The following is a 19,030-nucleotide window of genomic DNA, read 5'->3' on the forward strand; positions in this document are numbered from 1 at the left end:
AGCCTAAACAATGATAAAGCAAACGCAATTTTGCTTACCTGAGTGCTAATAAAACATTAGTAGAAAAGCTTAATAACACTTGACTTTGAGCAGTGTAACCTCTTACTATATCCCAAGTATAAAAAATATAAAATGGCCGGGCGCGGTGACTCAAGCCTGTAATCCCAGCACTTTGGGAGGCCGAGACGGGTGGATCACGAGGTCAGATCGAGACCATCCTGGCGAACACGGTGAAACCCCGTCTCTACTAAAAAAATAAAAATAAAAAAAAAAACTAGCCGGGCGAGGTGGCGGGCGCCTGTAGTCCCACCTACTCGGGAGGCTGAGGCAGGAGAATGGCGTGGACCCGGGAGGCGGAGCTTGCAGTGAGCTGAGATCCGGCCACTGCACTCCAGCCTGGGAGTCAGAGCGAGACTCCGTCTCAAAAAAGTAAAATAAAATAAAATAAAATAAAATAAAATAAAATAAAATAAAGTAAAATAAAATGTACACTTAGGTAACTGAATTAAGTATCTTACTCTATAGGCTTAGAAATCCTATCTAAAAAAGAAAAGGTAAATATCTTTGAAAGGGGACGAAATCCCACGTTGGAGGTTTTCTAGTTTCCCCTCTCAGATTGGATTTATCTGTAGTCCTCTGTCTATACCTTTCCTGGACTCTGTCACACTGTACTGTGCATGTAGCCCAGTCTTGTATCACTCCTGTGCTGCGAACTTCTGAAAGACAGTGATTTCCTCATCTTTGTTCCTTCCCTCATGTCAGTTTATATTAGGCCCTCTGTAAAGGTTTCCAGAATGCTTCCAAACTGCATAGAGGGCAAAGACTACAGAACAGGAATGTGGCACTGGCAGCAGTGAGAAGGAAACTTGTGAGATAGCACCTGCCGTCAGCTCCCCTGCATTCCTCCCATGCATTCTACAGTCTTCACCCCCCCTCGGTGAGCCCAATATGACCGGAGAGATAGGAATATTTTCCCTTATTTATTTATTGCCTCAGAGCTCCATGGGAAAAAAGAGTGTTGGAAGAGTTGTGCACAGAGCAAGGAGCAGAGTCCCCACACTGGGAGACACAATTTTGTACCCAGTTGCCTAAAGGGTCATCTCTGGCAGGAAGGGGCTGAGGGTATAAGGGTTCAGTTAAGCAAAGACCCCCAGGGACTTGCAGGGCTATCAAAGATCTGTGCAGGAAGAGGAGTGCAGTTTTGGTTCTGGGGTTAAAGTAAGATAAATTAAAGTTTAGTCCAAGATAACCATTGAATTCTCTCAAGGCTTTTTTTTTCCACTTAGTCGGCTACGTTTATGCAGTAAAATAAGAAAGTGCCTTACCACTCTGAAGGAACGCAAGAATGGCCAGCTTCTCTTTTGAAAGATGTTCATTACATCTGCAAAACTCAGAAGAGCAACAATGCTGTCAAAAATGTTCCAGCCTCGGCGAAAGTAGTGGTAGGGATCGAGAGCAATGATTTTTAGGCACATTTCTGCTATAAAAATGCTAGCGAAAACCTAGAGTGGGACAAAGAAGAATGAGAGAAGGAAGCTGCAGAGACACACTTTTAAGAATGGCCCAAGGGAAGTACAGAGGTTACAAAGAAATGAAAAGTATTCTAATGATTGATACACTATACCCTAAAGTTCATGCAATAGAAACATTTACTGTTGTAGCATGAACCTCACTGTGACTTTGCTCCTCTCTCCATCCCTCTCCATGGTGCCCAGAGCAATGTAACCAAGCTCAAAGACACCAGAATGGAAAATGAATATTACTCCTCATTCTGTTGAAGATAAAGCAAAATGGTATTACTGGTAGATGGCAGGGTGACAGAAAGTGTCAGGCAATTTCTCCTATGAATTCTCTTTAGAATACCAATTAAAACAATTAAAATAGGGAGAGAAGGAATGTATACACTAGCCCTGAAAACTAAGGGTAACTATCCCCCATAAACTAGAATCCAGGAGGAGTTCACCTGACCACCTAATTTCAACACCTTGATCAAAAAAATTAAAAATAAAAACAAAAAAGGGGCACAGATCATAGAATTAGAAAACACTTCCAGGGACAAAAAAACTGTCTTTGAGCAACTCAATATATGGGATAAGCCTTAGATTGGTTATGGTTATGGTTGAAAGAAGAATTAGTGATTTAGAATACAATCCTAAAAACTCATTCAGAATGCAGGGCTCACACTTCCAGAACAAAATATCAAATAATAAAAAGGAGAGGCAGGAATTACAAAAAGTACTGAACTTTGTATTTTCCATGGGCAAAACAGTTTTGTCTTTGTCTTCAATAATCAGATAAATAAGGCTTAAGAAATTTGTAAAAATGTTGAATGTAGTAGCCAATTAAAAACTAAATCTGTCTTCCATATCTTTGCAGAAAATAAACCAAATCATTTCTTCACAGCAAATAGCACAGTCTTATCACATACAAACACAAATAAATAGAAATGAAAAAAGCAAGAATATAAAAATAATAAGGTAATATTCAAAGGATTAAAGTCTTTACAAAGATTTTTATAAAACTGTCTACTACAATTCTGGGGGAACCTATAAATGACTAAATTCGATTATTAAAAATAATGGATTATCTGTTTTTATAAATGATTCAATGATTTCCTATTTATTTTTTAAAATGCCTAAAATAAAATGGCACAAGTTAAAGACAAAAGGATAGCAAAGATAAATACAGGGTAGAAAAATAAAAATAAATCAAGAGTTACAAAGAAAATTCAAGTTTATTTTCATATTCCCCCTTTAAATACTGCTATCTACTCCTGCTCAATGTCACCACCAGTATCTAAAAGCATTCAGTGATGCCTGTCCTAGATAATTGTGTAGTCATCCCCACCTCTTTTGACTCACTCCTCCTTCTTGTATCTTCTTTAGGCTTTAGGCATCAAGCTCTACAGCATCCCCAGATACCTTGGGACCATTAGTGTTGTCAATTCAATCCAATTTTTCTTTATGTCTTCTTGGCATTCAGTATATCCCTCCGATTAGAGCAATCTCTATCCTAGAGAGTTAATTTTCTAGTCCAGTCCTGCAGAACTCCACAGAGTGACTTAATCCTGGCCCATATATCAGAGGAGGGAAGTTTTGATATGTTCCTTGGAACTCAGGACTCCAAGGCTTCTCACCACCACTACTACCATGGGAGCAATACATAGTGTGGCTGCCATTTTGGTATTGTATATCCAGGGAGTAGGCACATGGAATGGAAACACAAGCTATGTATATGGTTCTACATATTTCCTGCCAGTTTTTAGGAGCTAGGGTGCAGCTGTTGCTTGTGTACTTGAAAAACAACAATGTCCCTGTGGTCCTGTGGCTCCTCCTGCTCTGGAGGAAATGAAGAAGAATGTCAATCACTCAGTTTCCAACTGCAAAATGTAGCTTCACCTCCACACTCAGGATGTCTAGTCAGTGGGAAATCTGAGACGGGGGTATTTCTCGTTTTCTAAATTTGGACCAGCAGATGAAAACAATCACCTCCGCAATTGGGAAGCCCTGTCCACTGAGATGACTGGATTTTTGAGTATTCTCTAGAACTTATTCAGTAACTCCATTCTACCAGGAGGTGCTGAAAGGTGGAGTCTGCTGACCATACCCCTGTGGACACAGCTTTCTGCCTTCAACTGAAACAATTTCAGCTTATTTCTGGGATGCCTCAGCAGAGGATAGCTGAATACATGGCCAGGAGACCCTGATCTGTGAAAAGGAACTATGTGTTAGGTTTGTCAAGCACCATAGAATCTAGTCTAACCCATTCACACCCACAAGGCATTTATTCCCAAAGGCAGCATGGAGAAAGGAATTTATGTGTTATGTGCAGACTGCCTGTGAGGAGAACCACCCTGGTTTTATACTACAGTTCCACTGTATTGCTGCTCCTTGTGGAGGGATGTGGAGCTGAGGATGACAGGACCTGCCTCTAGTTCCACACCATCATAAACTTGATGCATAAAAGTGCTCTGTGAATGAACTCCTGATTCAATAATTCAATAGGTGTAGTGGGTTGTTTTTTGTTTTTTGTTTTTTGTTTTTTGTTTTTTTGAGATGGAATCTTGCTCTGTCACCCAGGCTGGAGTGCAGTGGCAGGATCTCGGCTCACTGCAAGATCCGCCTCCTGGGTTCATGCCATTTTCCTGCCTCAGCCTCCCAAGTAGTTGGGACTACAGGTGCCCACCGCCACGCCCGGCTAATTTTTTGTATTTTTAGTAGAGATGGGGTTTCACCATGTTAGCCAGGATGGTCTTGATCTCCTGACCTCATGATCCGCCCGCCTCAGCCTCCCAAAGTGCTGGGATAACAGGCGTGAGCCACTGTGCCTGGCCGCAGTGGGTTCTTAACAATGTAAAACAATTTTTTTAAAGACATGTAAAAAGACATCACAAACAAAAAATATACCAAAAAAGGAGAAAAAAACTAAATAAAAATACATACATACACACATGCTTACATATTGCTTGGAAATATTCTGCAATGCTAAAAATGATCATCTTTGTCAGTAGGTACATGGGACATGAGTTTATTCTATTTCCCTTATTTATATTTTTCTTTATTTTTAAAAAATAAAACAGCATTTATTATTTTTTAAATTAGAAAAATAAAACAAAAGTTTAAGAAGAAAAGGCTAGATATTCTGGTAAGGTTTTTAGCTCATTAACCCATCAGCTAATTAGGGTAGATCATCTGGTGGGCAATTACTTATTGTTTCTGATATTCGAGGGACTAACTTTTCTTTGAGAAAAATGCCCTCCACAAGAACCATAAACTGAAGTGAACAGTCCTTGAAAAGTCTGCTCCCCTTAGTTTTCCCAATTTAACTGGGACTAGATCTATCCAATGAGAAACATATTGAAGCAGGCTCAAGTCTAGAAATTCACCCCACCTCACCCTGACCACCCCCTAAACAACCCCTCCCAGAAAAGTGAACCTCCCACAGCTGCCAGGCCCTGATCCATCTTTCCAGGGAGAATAACACCTAGTAATGGTAGTCACATTATTTTGTGACAAATGATGGCATGAATATCACTGGGACCACAGCAGTCATTACCATGGTTCTCTGGATATGGTTAACATTTTCTTGATTATCTCAGAGAGCTGACCTTTTCGGATGTCTGCTTGCATCTGGCTTACCACTGAATGACTAAAGAGATACCTGAACATACCAGAGGGCCAACTCAGGACACATGGACAATTTCTGAAATGAACTGGGTAAAAGTAAAACCGCAACAGCCATCTTTTCCCTATACTCCACTGAAGGGGACCAAAAACCTAGGTTAGGTTAGGTCATTCACAAAATGTTTAGACTTTGAAGAGTTATACTTTAAAGTTTGGAATTTGTTTTTTATTTTTAAAAAGCATAATGTTACCAAATTCCCTGTATTCAACATCTTCTCAAAACTGGCCTCCATCTTGTGATGCTCCATGGCCAAGAAGACAGTGTTGATGATGATGCAGATGGTGATGGCCAGCTCAGTAAATGGATCAGTCATCACAGTTCTCAGGACCTTCTTAATGCACAGCCACGGGGGGCAGCAGTTCCACACGAGGTATTTGGATGCCAGGTTTTCCCCGCAAGGGAGACAAGGCTCTTGTGATTTTTCTTGTTCTGGAGGAGAATGAGCGAGAGGTTGAGGAGTTAGCTCTGAAGCAATCCAGATGCCCTTTGCCTGACTGCATTCCTTCCTCCCTCTTCCCCAGGGCCTCCTGATACATGATCAGTTGTGAAAGACTTTGATTTGTGTAGCCAGAAAGGTTTTTCCACCAATCATAATGCAGAAGAGACAATATTCCACATACAACTAGCATGTGGCACAGTCAAATCCATCAAATATTTACACTCTTACTGAGCATCCAGGAACTGGGCTTTGCTGTTAGATATATAGATGTGGAAGTCAATATTGGCTGGTTGTGAATCCAAGAGAGAGAGAGATACAGGCCCAAGTTATGTCCACTCAAGACAGACCATAAGGTCAGCTATAACAGAGGCAAAAGGAGCAACCAGGGCTCAAGGGAAGGGGCATCTGTAAGCACTGAAACAGTAAAAGGGGCTCTATCCACTAGTTGAGTTCAGACCACCCCTGATTTCCCTGACACCACTGATTTCCCTGGCACCACTGCAGGGACACATGCAGGGCAAAGGAAATGATGCAGTAGGCTTAAAAGTGCTAGAGGACCTATTTGACACCCACTCCCCTTTCAGGGACTTGATTCTGCTCCTGAACACCAACCTCTGGAGTGGGGTCCTGTTACCTGCTGTTAATCTGGTCCATCAGATGGTTCCAGCCTATCTACACAGGTCTTCAATTGCCCAAGTGGGGTTTCTGACTCTAACTTCAATAACAACTGCCACCTTCTGGAGACTCCAAGGTCTTCTGTTCTTTGACTGACTATTGTTGTCACTTGGATCTCTTATGACTCCCTGGCCTGGTTGTGAGGCCCTGTTTACGCATTTGGTCTGAAGTCCCATCCCAAGTCTAGCCAGCTTCCACCACTATCCAAGTGCCAGTTTAGAGTGGGCCCTCAAGAAAGGTCTGTTTCTTGTGAGTCACTTTGTTTACTTGCTCCAAAGAAGCAAAGAAAGTCACTCTTTGCAGGACAGTAGAGTGGGTTGGTTCCAAAACAGCCTCCTTTGCAGAGGGCTTCTAGGGGATTGGGAAGAAGAAGAATGGAAGGACGTCATTGAAGTAGGCTTTCCCTTGGATTGGAAGGTGGAACTTACCCTTCATGGTGATGGTGAGGATGCTGACAGCACTCAGTGCTCTCTGCCTTTGGAGAGGATCTCTATGCTCGTCAAAGTGGTCCAGTGATAGATTCTGGGACAGTCGTTTGGTTTGCTCTAGGAGCTGTGGCTGTAAGAGAAGGCATGGCGCACCTTCTAAAGACAGGGGCTGCCTCTCCTCAAAACTTAACTACTTTGTTCCAATGCTACATATAACAAAAGTGCTCAACATTTTCTATAGGTCTACTCACCTTGTTTTACAGCATGCCAAATATTCAGTTTTCTTATTTCATTTTTAACAGATAAGAGAAATCTGGTTTGATCATTCATATTTCCTATGCATGCACATTTCTAGGGTCCTATCTACAGAGATTTTACTTTCTCTGTGTTTTATTCACTTCCAACAAAGAGCAAACAAAATTTTACAAAAACTAGTAAGCAATGGTTCAGGGTGTGAAAGCAATATAGAATCCAATTTGAAAACAATGTTTCAAGGGGCAGAAGTGGAGTATAAATTTAGAAAGGTGGACTGGAGTCAGATTGTGAAGTGCTGGCTCCAGTTGTGAAGTGAACAACTGCCTACACTGATTTTTAAAACGATCAGTAACTAAAAAGAACAATCCCACTAAATATCACAAAATCTATATCCCAAACCTCAAGCACACTCTCAAGCTGTGCCCAAGGGTTAGCTGACTGTCTCACATCCACCTCCATTCTAAAGTTACTGGAATTAAAGAATGCAAACCTCCAGTTATCCAGAAAATTTGGGTTTTCCTAATGGCTTATTTTCCAAGGGTTCTGACTGACCAGGGCCCCAGAGGGAACTATCCTTTTGTGATAAGTCAATCTAGATAGTCTTTCTATGAGCTCTCTCTCTATTACTACAGCAGAGAACTGATCATAGCAGTGGATGGGATCCTTCTACCTACTTCTGCAAAGGCCCCTCGATTCCTTTTCCCCACTGCATTATCAGGCATACATATCCACCTTCTACCTACTGCATCTCCCTCTATCTCAGGAAAGTGGCTCTTGCCATCTTTACCTATATCTTTAGCATCTTCCTCTCTTCTGACTTTTCTCTGGACAATTAAAATATGTCTGAACATCCCCCACCTTAATGATAAGAATAACTTTTTCTGCGGCCCATCCCTCCCCGCCGCCCCCCAACCACCCCTGCCAGCTTCATTTCTGCACATCACGCTGCCTAATCAACATCCCTGCTTGGAGGTCCTATAAGCATCTCAAAATTGGCACATTCAAAACTGAACGAGCTATCTTTCCACTCCCAAAATGTGTACCTTTCCTGTCTCCATAAATTACCCTCCATCAAGTTAGCTAATCATGTCAGAAACCAGGCCTTATCCCCACGCTGTCCATCAACTGAACTGCTAAATTTCATCTTCTGCAGATCACAGTCGTCTGTTAATTGCTCTTCATCCTCACTTCCCTAACCTTGGTTTAAGCCACAGGTACCTCTTATTTGGTTACCGCAACAACCTCTTAACTGGTTGCCTCCAGTCTTGCCCTCCTCCAATCCCCTGTCTTCAATGCATCCAAGATTTCATAAATCCAGTCATATCTCTTTCTTATATAAACCTTTCAATGCTCTTTACCCCTTGCCCTCTTTGCAAAGGGTAAACTCTTTTGTGTTCCCCCAACTGATCACTATAGCCTCGTGCCACCCACTGTCCCCCAGCCTCATCACACATGTGCACACATGAGCACGCATGCACACACACACACGCACTTGCAAATTTTCTAATGGGTCATGTTCTCCTGCTTGCCTTCGCTTCTAGGCTTTTGCACATTCTGTTCTCTCTGCAGGTAATGCTTTCTTTTTCCTTTTGCTGGTGAATTCATCCTTTCAACTGATACATCCAGTCAACATCCCTGCATCTTCTGGGGACCCTTTTCTTATCTACTGCTTTTCCCCCAGGCCCCATGAATTCTGGATGCTCTTGGTTTTCCCACCCATATGTCCTTACTTGAGGACTTTCTCTGATGACTCAAATCCCCGCTTCTTTAGTGCACGGCAAGTAGGAAATTAGAGGGAAATTATTGTCTTCAGTCTTCAGCAATCTTTAATCTATGATGGACGAAAGTTGGTATATATACCAACACACACACACACACACACACACACACACACACACACATATATATATTACACACTCTGATGCCCTTACTTCAAAAGGATTAAACTCCAACTACCTGGCTTCAGTGGTAACTGGCTTGATAATGCATCTTCACTGGTTACCTTCCATTCCATATAGCGTTTCTTCCCTCCTTTCCCAGTGCTTCCTAGGATCACTTCCCAAATAATCTACTTGCACTGTAATGTCTTTGGGTTTGCTTCCAAGGGTGCCCACACTGACACATAGTTCCTCCTCTGTTCTCCCACAGTGATCAGCACATCAGTCATCACATTGACTCGTAACTGCCTTCTTATCAGTATGTCTTCATCATTAGCCGTACACTCTGTGGAGTATAAATCATGTATCCCTAGTAGCTATCCCAGTGCCAAGAAGATAGTACACACTGTAAACACTCTAAATTGATGTTTACAAATAAATGGATAATTGAAAAGACACATGGATGCATGAAAGTATGTGCAAATGGATGAATGAATAAATGAGTAAATGAATAAATGAATTATTTCAATGTGATTGGCAATTAGACCTGTCCCCGGGACAGCACTATGGTATCACTAATGCACTGGATAAGACTTACCTTTTTTTGGGAATCTTCATCAGAATCTGACCCTGGAGGCTGGCCTTTCCCAGACTCTCTCAAAAAGAAGGACTTCCTTTTCTTATTACCAAAGAGCTTTCTCTTTTGGGGGGTAAAATATGATGTTTCGAGGGAAGTAAGTGAACTTCTGTCAATTCCCATGGCAACCAGAGCCTTCAAATTGAACAAAAGCAATTAAAGAATAGATTACACCTCCTCATGAAACATTGCAAATGACCCCGACCTTAGAGTGGTGAAAATCTCTCTTCTGGTAGCTCTGAAACATTTAAATTGCTCATCATCTATCTGGACTATGCTAGCTCTGTTATTATTTATCTGGGGAAACATGTCCTGTTTTTGCACAGAAATTGCAGCCACCAAAAGCAGCATTGACTCTTTCATATCTCTGTGTCACTGCCCCTTACCACAGTGTCCAGTATGTGCTAGGCACTCAATAAATACTTATGCCTGATAATGCAGACGTTAAGCACTTATGATGGGCATCCTTCTGACAAATCTTAGAGAGGATCGGTGCAAGTATAAAACATGGTCCCTGTCCTGAAAATCCTAGACTTGAGCTGGAAGAATCTAAAGATTCCACGGAAACTATTAGAATGGCCTATAAATATGACAAGGATTTCAAACAGGGAGAGGTGATCATTGTTCTAGAGTCCACTTCAAGCAAAGACCCCGAACACAAACATCTCCAGATTTCCACAAGAAAGCCTGGATCACAGTCTGGATTTACATAAACTTATGTTGTATCGTCTAGTCAGTAATTTGGGGCATGTCTTAGAAGGCTTAGGCTTCAGAAGGTCAAAAAGCATCAAGGCCAAGAGTTCCCCGTTTTCAAGGGCCTGGTGCCTGGACAATTTTGTGAAAGATAGCTGCACAGTCATTCTGCAAGGGACTTATATTCTCAGAAAAGCACCAGGAGAGAAACTGCTGAGACCAGGCCAAGGGTGGCAGCCTTGAGTCTCAGGTCACATTGCCTCTGGGGACCTCTTCCCCTCCCCAAACCAGATCCCACTGTCTGACCCCATGTCCCTACCTCCTTTTCCTCCTTTAACAGCTGCTGGGCTTCCTGAAACATCTTTTCCTTGGCCTCTATCTCTGCAGCTACATTCTTGTTCTGCTCCTCATATGCCATGGTAACAACAGCCAGGGTTAAGTTAATCAGGTAGAAGGAGCCCAGGAAAATGACCACAATGAAGAAGAAGACTGAGTAGAGTCCAGCAGTACGCAGGGTCTGCAAAGGACAGAGCATGTTCTTGCATCTCAAACCTTCTTCCACAGGAGGGTGACCATCACCTCAAGCAAGGATCACACAGTAGCAGAAAATTGATCTTCCCCAGCACTGGTGGGCTCAGTTGACCACAGAATCATCCATAGCTTCCCTAATATCCCAGGAATTCCTGATGCCCTGTCTCTCAGTGGGGAGATACTATCCACACCTTCATATGGAAGTTTCAGTGACTTTACTATCTATAACTCTCTCAAGAGTATCTGCATTTTAAAAATAAAAGTGGCAAGAGAGAGAGTGCTAGTGGCAAAACTTCAGGCAGTAGGGAATCTGGAGGGGACTAATATTTCTAGGAAGAGGAGGGGTTTTTTGGAGTCTTCTTCCAAATATTGCATTTAAATTTTTCTTGAAGTTTCTTTTTTTTTTTTTTTTTTTTTTTTTTTTTTTTGAGACGGAATTGCACTCTATCACCCAGGCTGGAGTATAGTAGTATGATCTCGGCTCACTGCAAACTCCACCTCCTAGGTTCAAGTGATTCTCCTGCCTCAGCTTTCTGAATAGCAGGGATTACAGGCACTTGCCACCCCGCCCTGCTAATTTTTGCATTTTTAGTAGAGATGAGGTTTCACCATATTGGCCAGGCTGGTCTTGAACTCCTGACCTCAAGCCTCAACTTCCCAAAGTGCTGGGATTACAGGCATTGAGTCAGCGTGCCCGGCCAATTTTCTTGAAGTTTATAACAGAATTAGTAAGGCAGAATTTAACAGTACGACTGTTAAATATGAGACAGATGATAAAAGTGGGGGATGAATGGTAGTTATAAATAAATGGTAGATAAACAGATAAGTGATAGATAGAGGGGGAAGGAAAAGGATGGAGGGAGAGAGGAAAAAGAGAGACTATAAATAGATAACCTGTTGATAAAGCTTCTCCCAGGAATCTTGGGTCATAAGCCGGAACATGGCAAGAAAAGACCAGCCAAAGTTGTCAAAATTCGTATAATTATAGTCAGGATTACTTTTGGTGTGGTTACATTCATATTGTTTGGAACAGGAACTAGATATTGGAAAGAAACAGAGAAATAATTATATATGCCACAGCCAAGCTTCCCTTTCCTTCCAACAACACTGGTTTTTCTGATGGGCTCACACCAGGAGCCCTAGAGGCAGTATTTGTAAAGTGGTCATTGCCCTGTCTGACAAGACTCTTTTGCTAATGAACTGATCAATAAATTCATATAAGATAGTTTTTCATTGAAAAATTGAGTACAGTAACACGTGAACAATGAACAGTAAAAAAGCACATACAATGAATATTAAGTCTTCCTCTCTTCCCTGTCTCCTGATCCCACTTCCTAGAGGCAATAGTTAACAGGTACTTTTGTAAATTTCCAGAAGTTTGCTATGGCTGTACAGCACATCTATATCTATACACAACTTTTATAATACACAAAAATGGAAACATGCTTTGCACACTCTCCTGCATCTTGCTTTTTTTAGTGGAACAATATAGTTTACAGCTCTTTTCATATCACCATACAGGGAGATATCTTATTTCTTTTCATGTCTATAGTTCTATGATTTAACTGCTCTGCTAATGATGAATATTTAGGTTTCAGTAATTGACAGTCCTTCATTCTTACAAACATTTGGGCAATGAATATCTTTGAATATAGGTCTTTTCCCATATTACCAAAACACACATTATTGAGTGTATCTATAAAATGTACTAAGGGTATATATTTCTTAGTTTTTTTATGAATAGTATTTTAATCAAAGTAATACATGCACATGGCTTAAAAATTACATGCACCAAAAAGTTTATAATGAAATCAATTGTATCATTCTTTAACTGTCATTTATATACCCCAAATTCAACCACTGTTAACTCTTCTACCTCTGTATGTCTAAATAGTGCTTACACTGATATTTGATTTATCAATTGTAGTTCGTGTTGATTAACTTCTTGCTATGGTAGACATTTTTTCTTGGCTTTTTCATGTTGCTTTTTCATGTTTTACTCCCTCATTCTTCTGGAGCACCTCTCAATTAGCTTCTTAAGAAGACTGTGTAATCTTTGCATATATGAATATATATTTATTCCATTTTCACAATCAATTGGTAGTTTGGCCAGAAATAGAATTCTGAGTTGCAAATTTTTCCTTAGCAATATGAAAGCGCTGCTCAGCTATTATCCTGTGTTGCTATTAAGAATTCTTGGCCGGGCGCGGTGGCTCAAGCCTGTAATCCCAGCACTTTGGGAGGCCGAGACGGACGGATCACGAGGTCAGGAGATCGAGACCATCCTGGCTAACACGGTGAAACCCGGTCTCTACTAAAAAAAATACAAAACAAAACAAAAAAAACTAGCTGGGCGAGGTGGAGGGCGCCTGTAGTCCCAGCTACTCGGGAGGCTGAGGCAGGAGAATGGCGTAAACCCGGGAGGCGGAGCTTGCAGTGAGCTGAGATCCGGCCACTGCATTCCAGCCTGGGCGACAGAGCGAGACTCCGTCTCAAAAAAAAAAAAAAAAAAAAAAGAATTCTTACGCCAGTTTGATTTTTGTTCCGTTGTGGGTGACCTTCTTTTGCCCTTTAGTTTTAAAATCTTTTTCCAGAAAGTTCTGAAATGCCATGATAATGTCCTCGGCATGATCCTTTCTCATTCACTGTGTTGGGTACTTTCTGGAGCACTGAGGGACTTGCATCTTTAGTCCCAGGTAAATTCTCTGCATCATTTCTTCACTAATTTCCTCCCTTTAGTTTAATCAGTGCTCTCGTTCTAGAATTCCCTTAGTCAAAAATTGGAACTTTTGGATTGACATTTACTCTCAGATTTTCTGTTCTCTGTCTTTTTCCTACTTTGGAGGCTATTTTGTCAACTTCATCTTTTAGTTCTAATGTTGATTTTTGTATAATAATGTTTAATTTCTAATAAGTTTCTTGTCTTTTTGTTTTTGTTTTTTCACAACAAGCTGCTTTTTGTTTTATGTATGTATTATCTCTTTTAATTTCACCAAGGACACTATTCAAAGTTTTCGGAGCCCTTTCTGGTTCCTTTGTTTTGTTCATGGCCACATTTTCTATGGCTTTATCTTGGCCTCCTTTTTACCCAAGATTTTTTTCAGATGCCTGGTGAGCCTGAGCTGTTCATGTGTTTTAATCAGAGGACCTGACAAGCTGATTGGAATTTGCCTGGTGGGCAGAGTGGGACTTTGTGAGTGGTAAGTTTTGCTTTAGGGTGACTGAGGAGGAGGGCATCCATTGTGCCCTCTTTCTCACCAGACCTGGAGGAAATTCTGTGAAGTCCCAGTGCCCTCTAACTTCTAGGAGTCTGTTGAGGATGGACCTATCGTATTTAATCTCCCTCATTTCTTGGTCACCATTCAAAATATAAGCCTGTTTTTTTCAATCTGCTCCTCTCTGGGGGCACCTTCTCATCAACTTATACAGGTGATTCAGCCTCTCTGCCAGCATCCCTATCTCAGCTAATGACGTTATCACTCACTCACACCGATATGAGAAACATTTGTAACAGTTTTCTCTCCTTTGTGCTTCCCACCACTCTCTTACACATGGCTTTGTACACACAAATACACACCAACACCCCCTCTTCAATCTCCACAATTTTTTCTATTTATTTATTTTTACCTACTATTTTAGGTTCTGGGGTACATGTGCAGGTTAGTTATATAGGTAAACTCATGTCACAGGGGTTTGTTGTACAGATTATTTCATCACCCAGGTACTAAGCCTAATACCCAACAGTTATTTTTTCTGGTCTTCTTGCTGCTCCTACCCTTCATCCTCAAGTCGGCTGCAGTAGCTGTTGTTCTTCTCTATGTCCATGAGTTCTCATCATTTAGCTCCCACTTACAAGTGAGAACATGCAGTATTTGGTTTTCTGTTTCCTGCTTTAGTTTGCTAAGGCTAATGGCCTCTAACTCCATCCATGTTCCAGCAAAAGACATAATCTCGCGCTTTTTTATGGCTGCATAGTATTCCATGGTGTATGTGTACCACATTTTCTTTATCCAGTTTGTCACTGATGGGCATTCAGGTTGCTTCCATGTCTTTGCTATTGTGAATAGTGCTGCAATGAACATGCACGTGTGTGTGTCTTTACAGTAGAATGATTTATATTCCTCTGGGTACCTACCCAGTAATGCGATTGCTGGGATGAATCCAGAAACAGTAGTTCTGTTTTAGGTCTTTGAGGAATTGCCACACCGCTTTCCACAATGGTTGAACTAATTTATACTTCTACTACCAGTGTATGTGTTCCCTTTTCTCCACAACATTGCCATCATCTGTTATTTTTTGACTTTCTAATGATAGCCATTCTGACTGGTGTGAAATAGTATCTTATTTTGGTTTTGATTTGCATTTGTCTAATGGTGAGTGATGTGGAGCTTTTTTTCATATGCTTATTGGCTGCATGTAAGTCTTCTTAAAAAAAAAAAAGGTCTATTCATGTCCTTTGCCCACTTTTCAATGGCGTTGTTTTCTTATTGTAAATTTGTTTAAGTTCCTTATAGATGCTGAATATCAGACCTTTAACAGATGCATAGTTTGCAAATATTTTCTCCCATTCTGTAGGTTATCTGTTTACTCTGCTAATAGTTCTTTGTTTTTGTTTTTCTGTGCAGAAGCTCTTAAGTTTAGTTAGATCCCATTTGTCAAATTTTGGCATCTGATTGCTTTTGGCATCTTCATCATGAAATCTTTGCCCATTTCTATATCCAGAATGGTATTGCCTAGGTTGTCTTCCAGAGTTTTTATAGTTTGGGGATTTACATTTAAGTCTTTAATCCATCTTGAGTTGATTTTTTGTATATGGTGTAAGAAAGGAGTCCAGTTTCAATCTTTTGCATATAGCTAGCCAGTTATTCCAGCACCGTTTATTGAATAGGGTGTTTTCCCCATTGCTTGTTTTGTCAGCTTTGTTCAAGATCAGGTGGTTGTAGGTGTGCAGCCTTATTTCTGGGCTCTCTATTCTGTACATTGATGTATATGACTGTTTTTGTATCAGTACCATGCTGTTTTGGTTACTGTAGCCGTGTTGTATATTTTGAAATTGGGAAATGTGATGCTCCAGCTTTGTACTTTTTACTTAGGATTGCCTTGGGTATTTGGGCTCTTTCTTGATTCCATATAAATTTTAAAATAGCATTTTTAAAATTCTGTCAAGAATGTCATTGGTAATTTGATAGGAATAGCATTGAATCTGTAAATTGCTTTAGGCAGTATGCCCATTTTAATGATATTGATTCTTCCTATCCATGAGCATGAGATGTTTTTCCATTTGTTTGTGTCATTTTTAATTTCTTTGAGCAGTGTTTAGTAATTCTCACTGTAGAGATCTTTCACCTCCCTGTTGGCTGTATTCCTATGTATTTTATTCTTTTGTCACAATCATGAATAGGATTGCATTCCTGATTTGGCTCTCGGCTTGGCTGTTGGTATACAGGAATGTTAGTGATTTTTGTACATTGATTTTGTATCTTGAAACTTTGCTGGAGTTGTTTATCAGCTGAAGGAGCTTTTGAGCTGAGACTATGGGGTTTTCTGGATATAGAGTCATGTTACCTGCAAATAGGGATAGTTTGACTTCTTCTTTTCCTATTTGGATGTCCTTCATTTTCCTTTTCTTCCTGATTACTCTGTCCAGGACTCCCAATACTATGTTGAGTAGGAGTGGTGAGAGAGGGTATCCTGTCTTGTACTACTTTTCAAGGAGAATGCTTCCAGCTTTTCCCCATTCAGTATGATGTTGGCTGTGGGTTTGTCATAGATGGCTCTTATTATTTTGAGGTACGTTCCTTCAATATCTAGTGTTTTGAGAGTTTTGAACGTGAAGGGATGTTGAATTTATCAAAAGCCTTTTCTGCAACTATTGAAATAATCATGTGTTTTTTGATTTTAGTTCTGATGAATCACATTTATTGATTTGCGTATGTTGAAATAACTATGCATCCCAAGGATGAAGCCTACTTGATTGTGGTGGATTAGCTTTTTAATGTGCTGCTGGATTAGGTTTGCAAGTATTTTGTTGAGGATTTTTGCATCAATGTTCATCAAGGATATTGACCTAAGGTTTTCTTTTTTTGTTGTGCCTCTGCCAAGTTTTGGTATCAGGATGATGCTGGTCTCATTGAATGATTTGGGGAGGAGTCCCTGCTCCTCAATTTTTGGAATAGTTTCTGTAGGAATGGTACCTGCTCTTCTTTCTACATCTAGTAGAATTCGGGTATGGATCCACCTGGTCTTGGGAGTTTTTTGGTTGGTAGGCTATTTACTATAGATTCAGTTTTGGAGCTTGTTATTGGTCTATTCAGGGAATCAGTTTCTTCCTGGTTCATTCTTGGCAGGGTGTTTGTGTCCAGGTATTCTTAGTTTATGTGCTTAGAGGTGTTTATAGTAGTTTTTGATGGTTATTTTTATTTATGTGGGGTCAGTGGTAACATCCCCTTTGTCATTTCTAATTGTGTTTATTTGGATTTCCTTATTTTTTGTCTTCTGCTAGCTTTGCTCTTGCTTATCTAACTCTTTCCATTGTGATGTGACACTGTTAAGTTATTTCTAAGTTTTTGATGTGGGCATTTAGTGCTATGAATTTTCTCTTAACACTGCCTCAGCTGTGTCCCAGAGATTCTGGCATTGTATCTTTGTTCTCATTAGTTCCAAAAAACTTCTTGATTTCTGCTTTAATTTGATTATTTACTCAAAAGTCATTCAGAGGCATGTTGTTTAATTTCCATGTAATTGCATGGTTTTGAGTGATTATTTTAGTTTTTTCTTCTATTTTTATTGTGCTGTGGTCTGAGAGTGTGTTTGGTATGATTTTGGTTCTTTTGCATTTGCTGAGGCTTGTTTTATGTTCCATTATGTGGTCAGTTTTAGAGTATGTGCCATATGGTGATGAGAAGAATGTATATTCTGTTGTTTTGGGGTGGAGATTCTGTAGAGGTCCAATGTTGAATTCAGGTCCTGAATATCTTTGTTAATTTTCTGCCCCAGTGATCTGTCTAATACTGTCAGTGCTGTGTTGAAGTCTCCCACTATTCTCGTGTGGGAGTCTAAGCCTCTTTGTAGGTCTCTAAGAACTTGCCTTATGAATCTAGGTGCTCCTGTCCTGGGTGCATATACCTTTCGATTAGTTAAGTCTTCTTGTTGAATTGAACCTTTTACCATTTTGTAATGCCCTTCTTTATCTATTTTTTTTATCTTTGTTGGTTTAAAGTCTGTTTTGTCTGAAATTAAGATTGCAACTCCTGCTTTTTATCTGATTTCCATTTGCTTGGTATATTTTCCTCCATTTCTTTTATTTTGAGCCTATGGGTGTCATTACATGTAAGATGAGTCTTTTGAAGACAGCATACCATTGGGTCTTGCTTTTTTATCCAGCTTTCTACTGTGTGCCTTTCAAGTGGGGCATTTAGCCCATTTCCTTATTCTTTCTACCACAGTCTTGTAATTGGCTTCCTCATCTATTCTATGCATCCATTCTCTACACAGAAGCCATGGTGGCATTTAAAATATGTCTAATCTGCCCAGGTCATCTGCCTGCCCTAAAACCTTTCCATGTCTCCTGCTTCCTTTGTGATCAAGACCAAAATCGTTGGCACTGATGAGCTATCAGGTCCTTCATGGTTGGCCCTTGTCTCTGTTCCTGCCTGCTCTCTTGCCTGTCTGCCCAAAAAGCTGCTGGGCTTCTTATCATTCCCTACATGCTCTTGTGCTCCAAGACCTTATGCTCACCTTTGCTGTGCCTACTGTCTGGAATTGTTCACTCTTTCTCTTTATCTACTGGAACCTCCTACTTAGACTTCAGATCTGAGTTGTAGTCACTATGAATTAGTCAGCCGGGGAGGAAGCAGTGACCGGAGGGTGAAGACTAGTCTGGGCCCTGAACAGACCAAAGCCTGCCTGGGAAGATCATCACAGACCTGCCTTCTCAGAGTGCCATTTCCTCAGAAGCGAGCATGTTGTGATCAGTGTGGAATGCTGTGTACTAGGAGTTGGTTTACCATAAAACTCTGGAGCATTTATATTGTACCTAGACTGAGAGAGATGTGCCTGGCATATAAACTTAGAGACAAGAGCCCTATAAAGATCAGTTGTACACCGTTGATCATTAGAGAAATACAAATCAAAACCACAATGAGATACCATCTCACACCAGTCAGAATGGCTACATTAAAAAGTCAAAAAATAACATATGCTGGCATGGATGCGGAGAAAAAGGAACATTTATCCACTGTTGTTGGGAGTGCAAATTAGCTCAACCATTGTGGAAAACTGTGGCAATTCCTCAAAGACCTAAAAACAGAAC

The 19,030-nt window shown here is 40.6% G+C and overlaps 1 protein-coding gene across 1 annotated transcript in view; it reads right to left on the bottom strand.

The window, feature by feature from the left end:
• The window catches only part of SCN11A (sodium voltage-gated channel alpha subunit 11), a 108,685-nt gene that overhangs the window by 63,014 nt on the left and 26,641 nt on the right, over positions 1–19,030 (bottom strand). Inside the window, exons 8-13 of the mRNA XM_077994190.1 lie at positions 11,614–11,755; positions 10,508–10,705; positions 9,457–9,630; positions 6,727–6,856; positions 5,375–5,613; positions 1,326–1,502 (exon numbers count right to left, since the gene is read on the bottom strand). Coding sequence (XP_077850316.1) covers positions 1,326–1,502; positions 5,375–5,613; positions 6,727–6,856; positions 9,457–9,630; positions 10,508–10,705; positions 11,614–11,755 — 1,060 coding nt within the window. The remainder of the gene's footprint in view (positions 1–1,325; positions 1,503–5,374; positions 5,614–6,726; positions 6,857–9,456; positions 9,631–10,507; positions 10,706–11,613; positions 11,756–19,030) is intronic.

The sequence above is a fragment of the Macaca mulatta genome, chromosome 2, assembly GCF_049350105.2.
Source record: "Macaca mulatta isolate MMU2019108-1 chromosome 2, T2T-MMU8v2.0, whole genome shotgun sequence".
NCBI lineage: Eukaryota > Metazoa > Chordata > Mammalia > Primates > Cercopithecidae > Macaca > Macaca mulatta.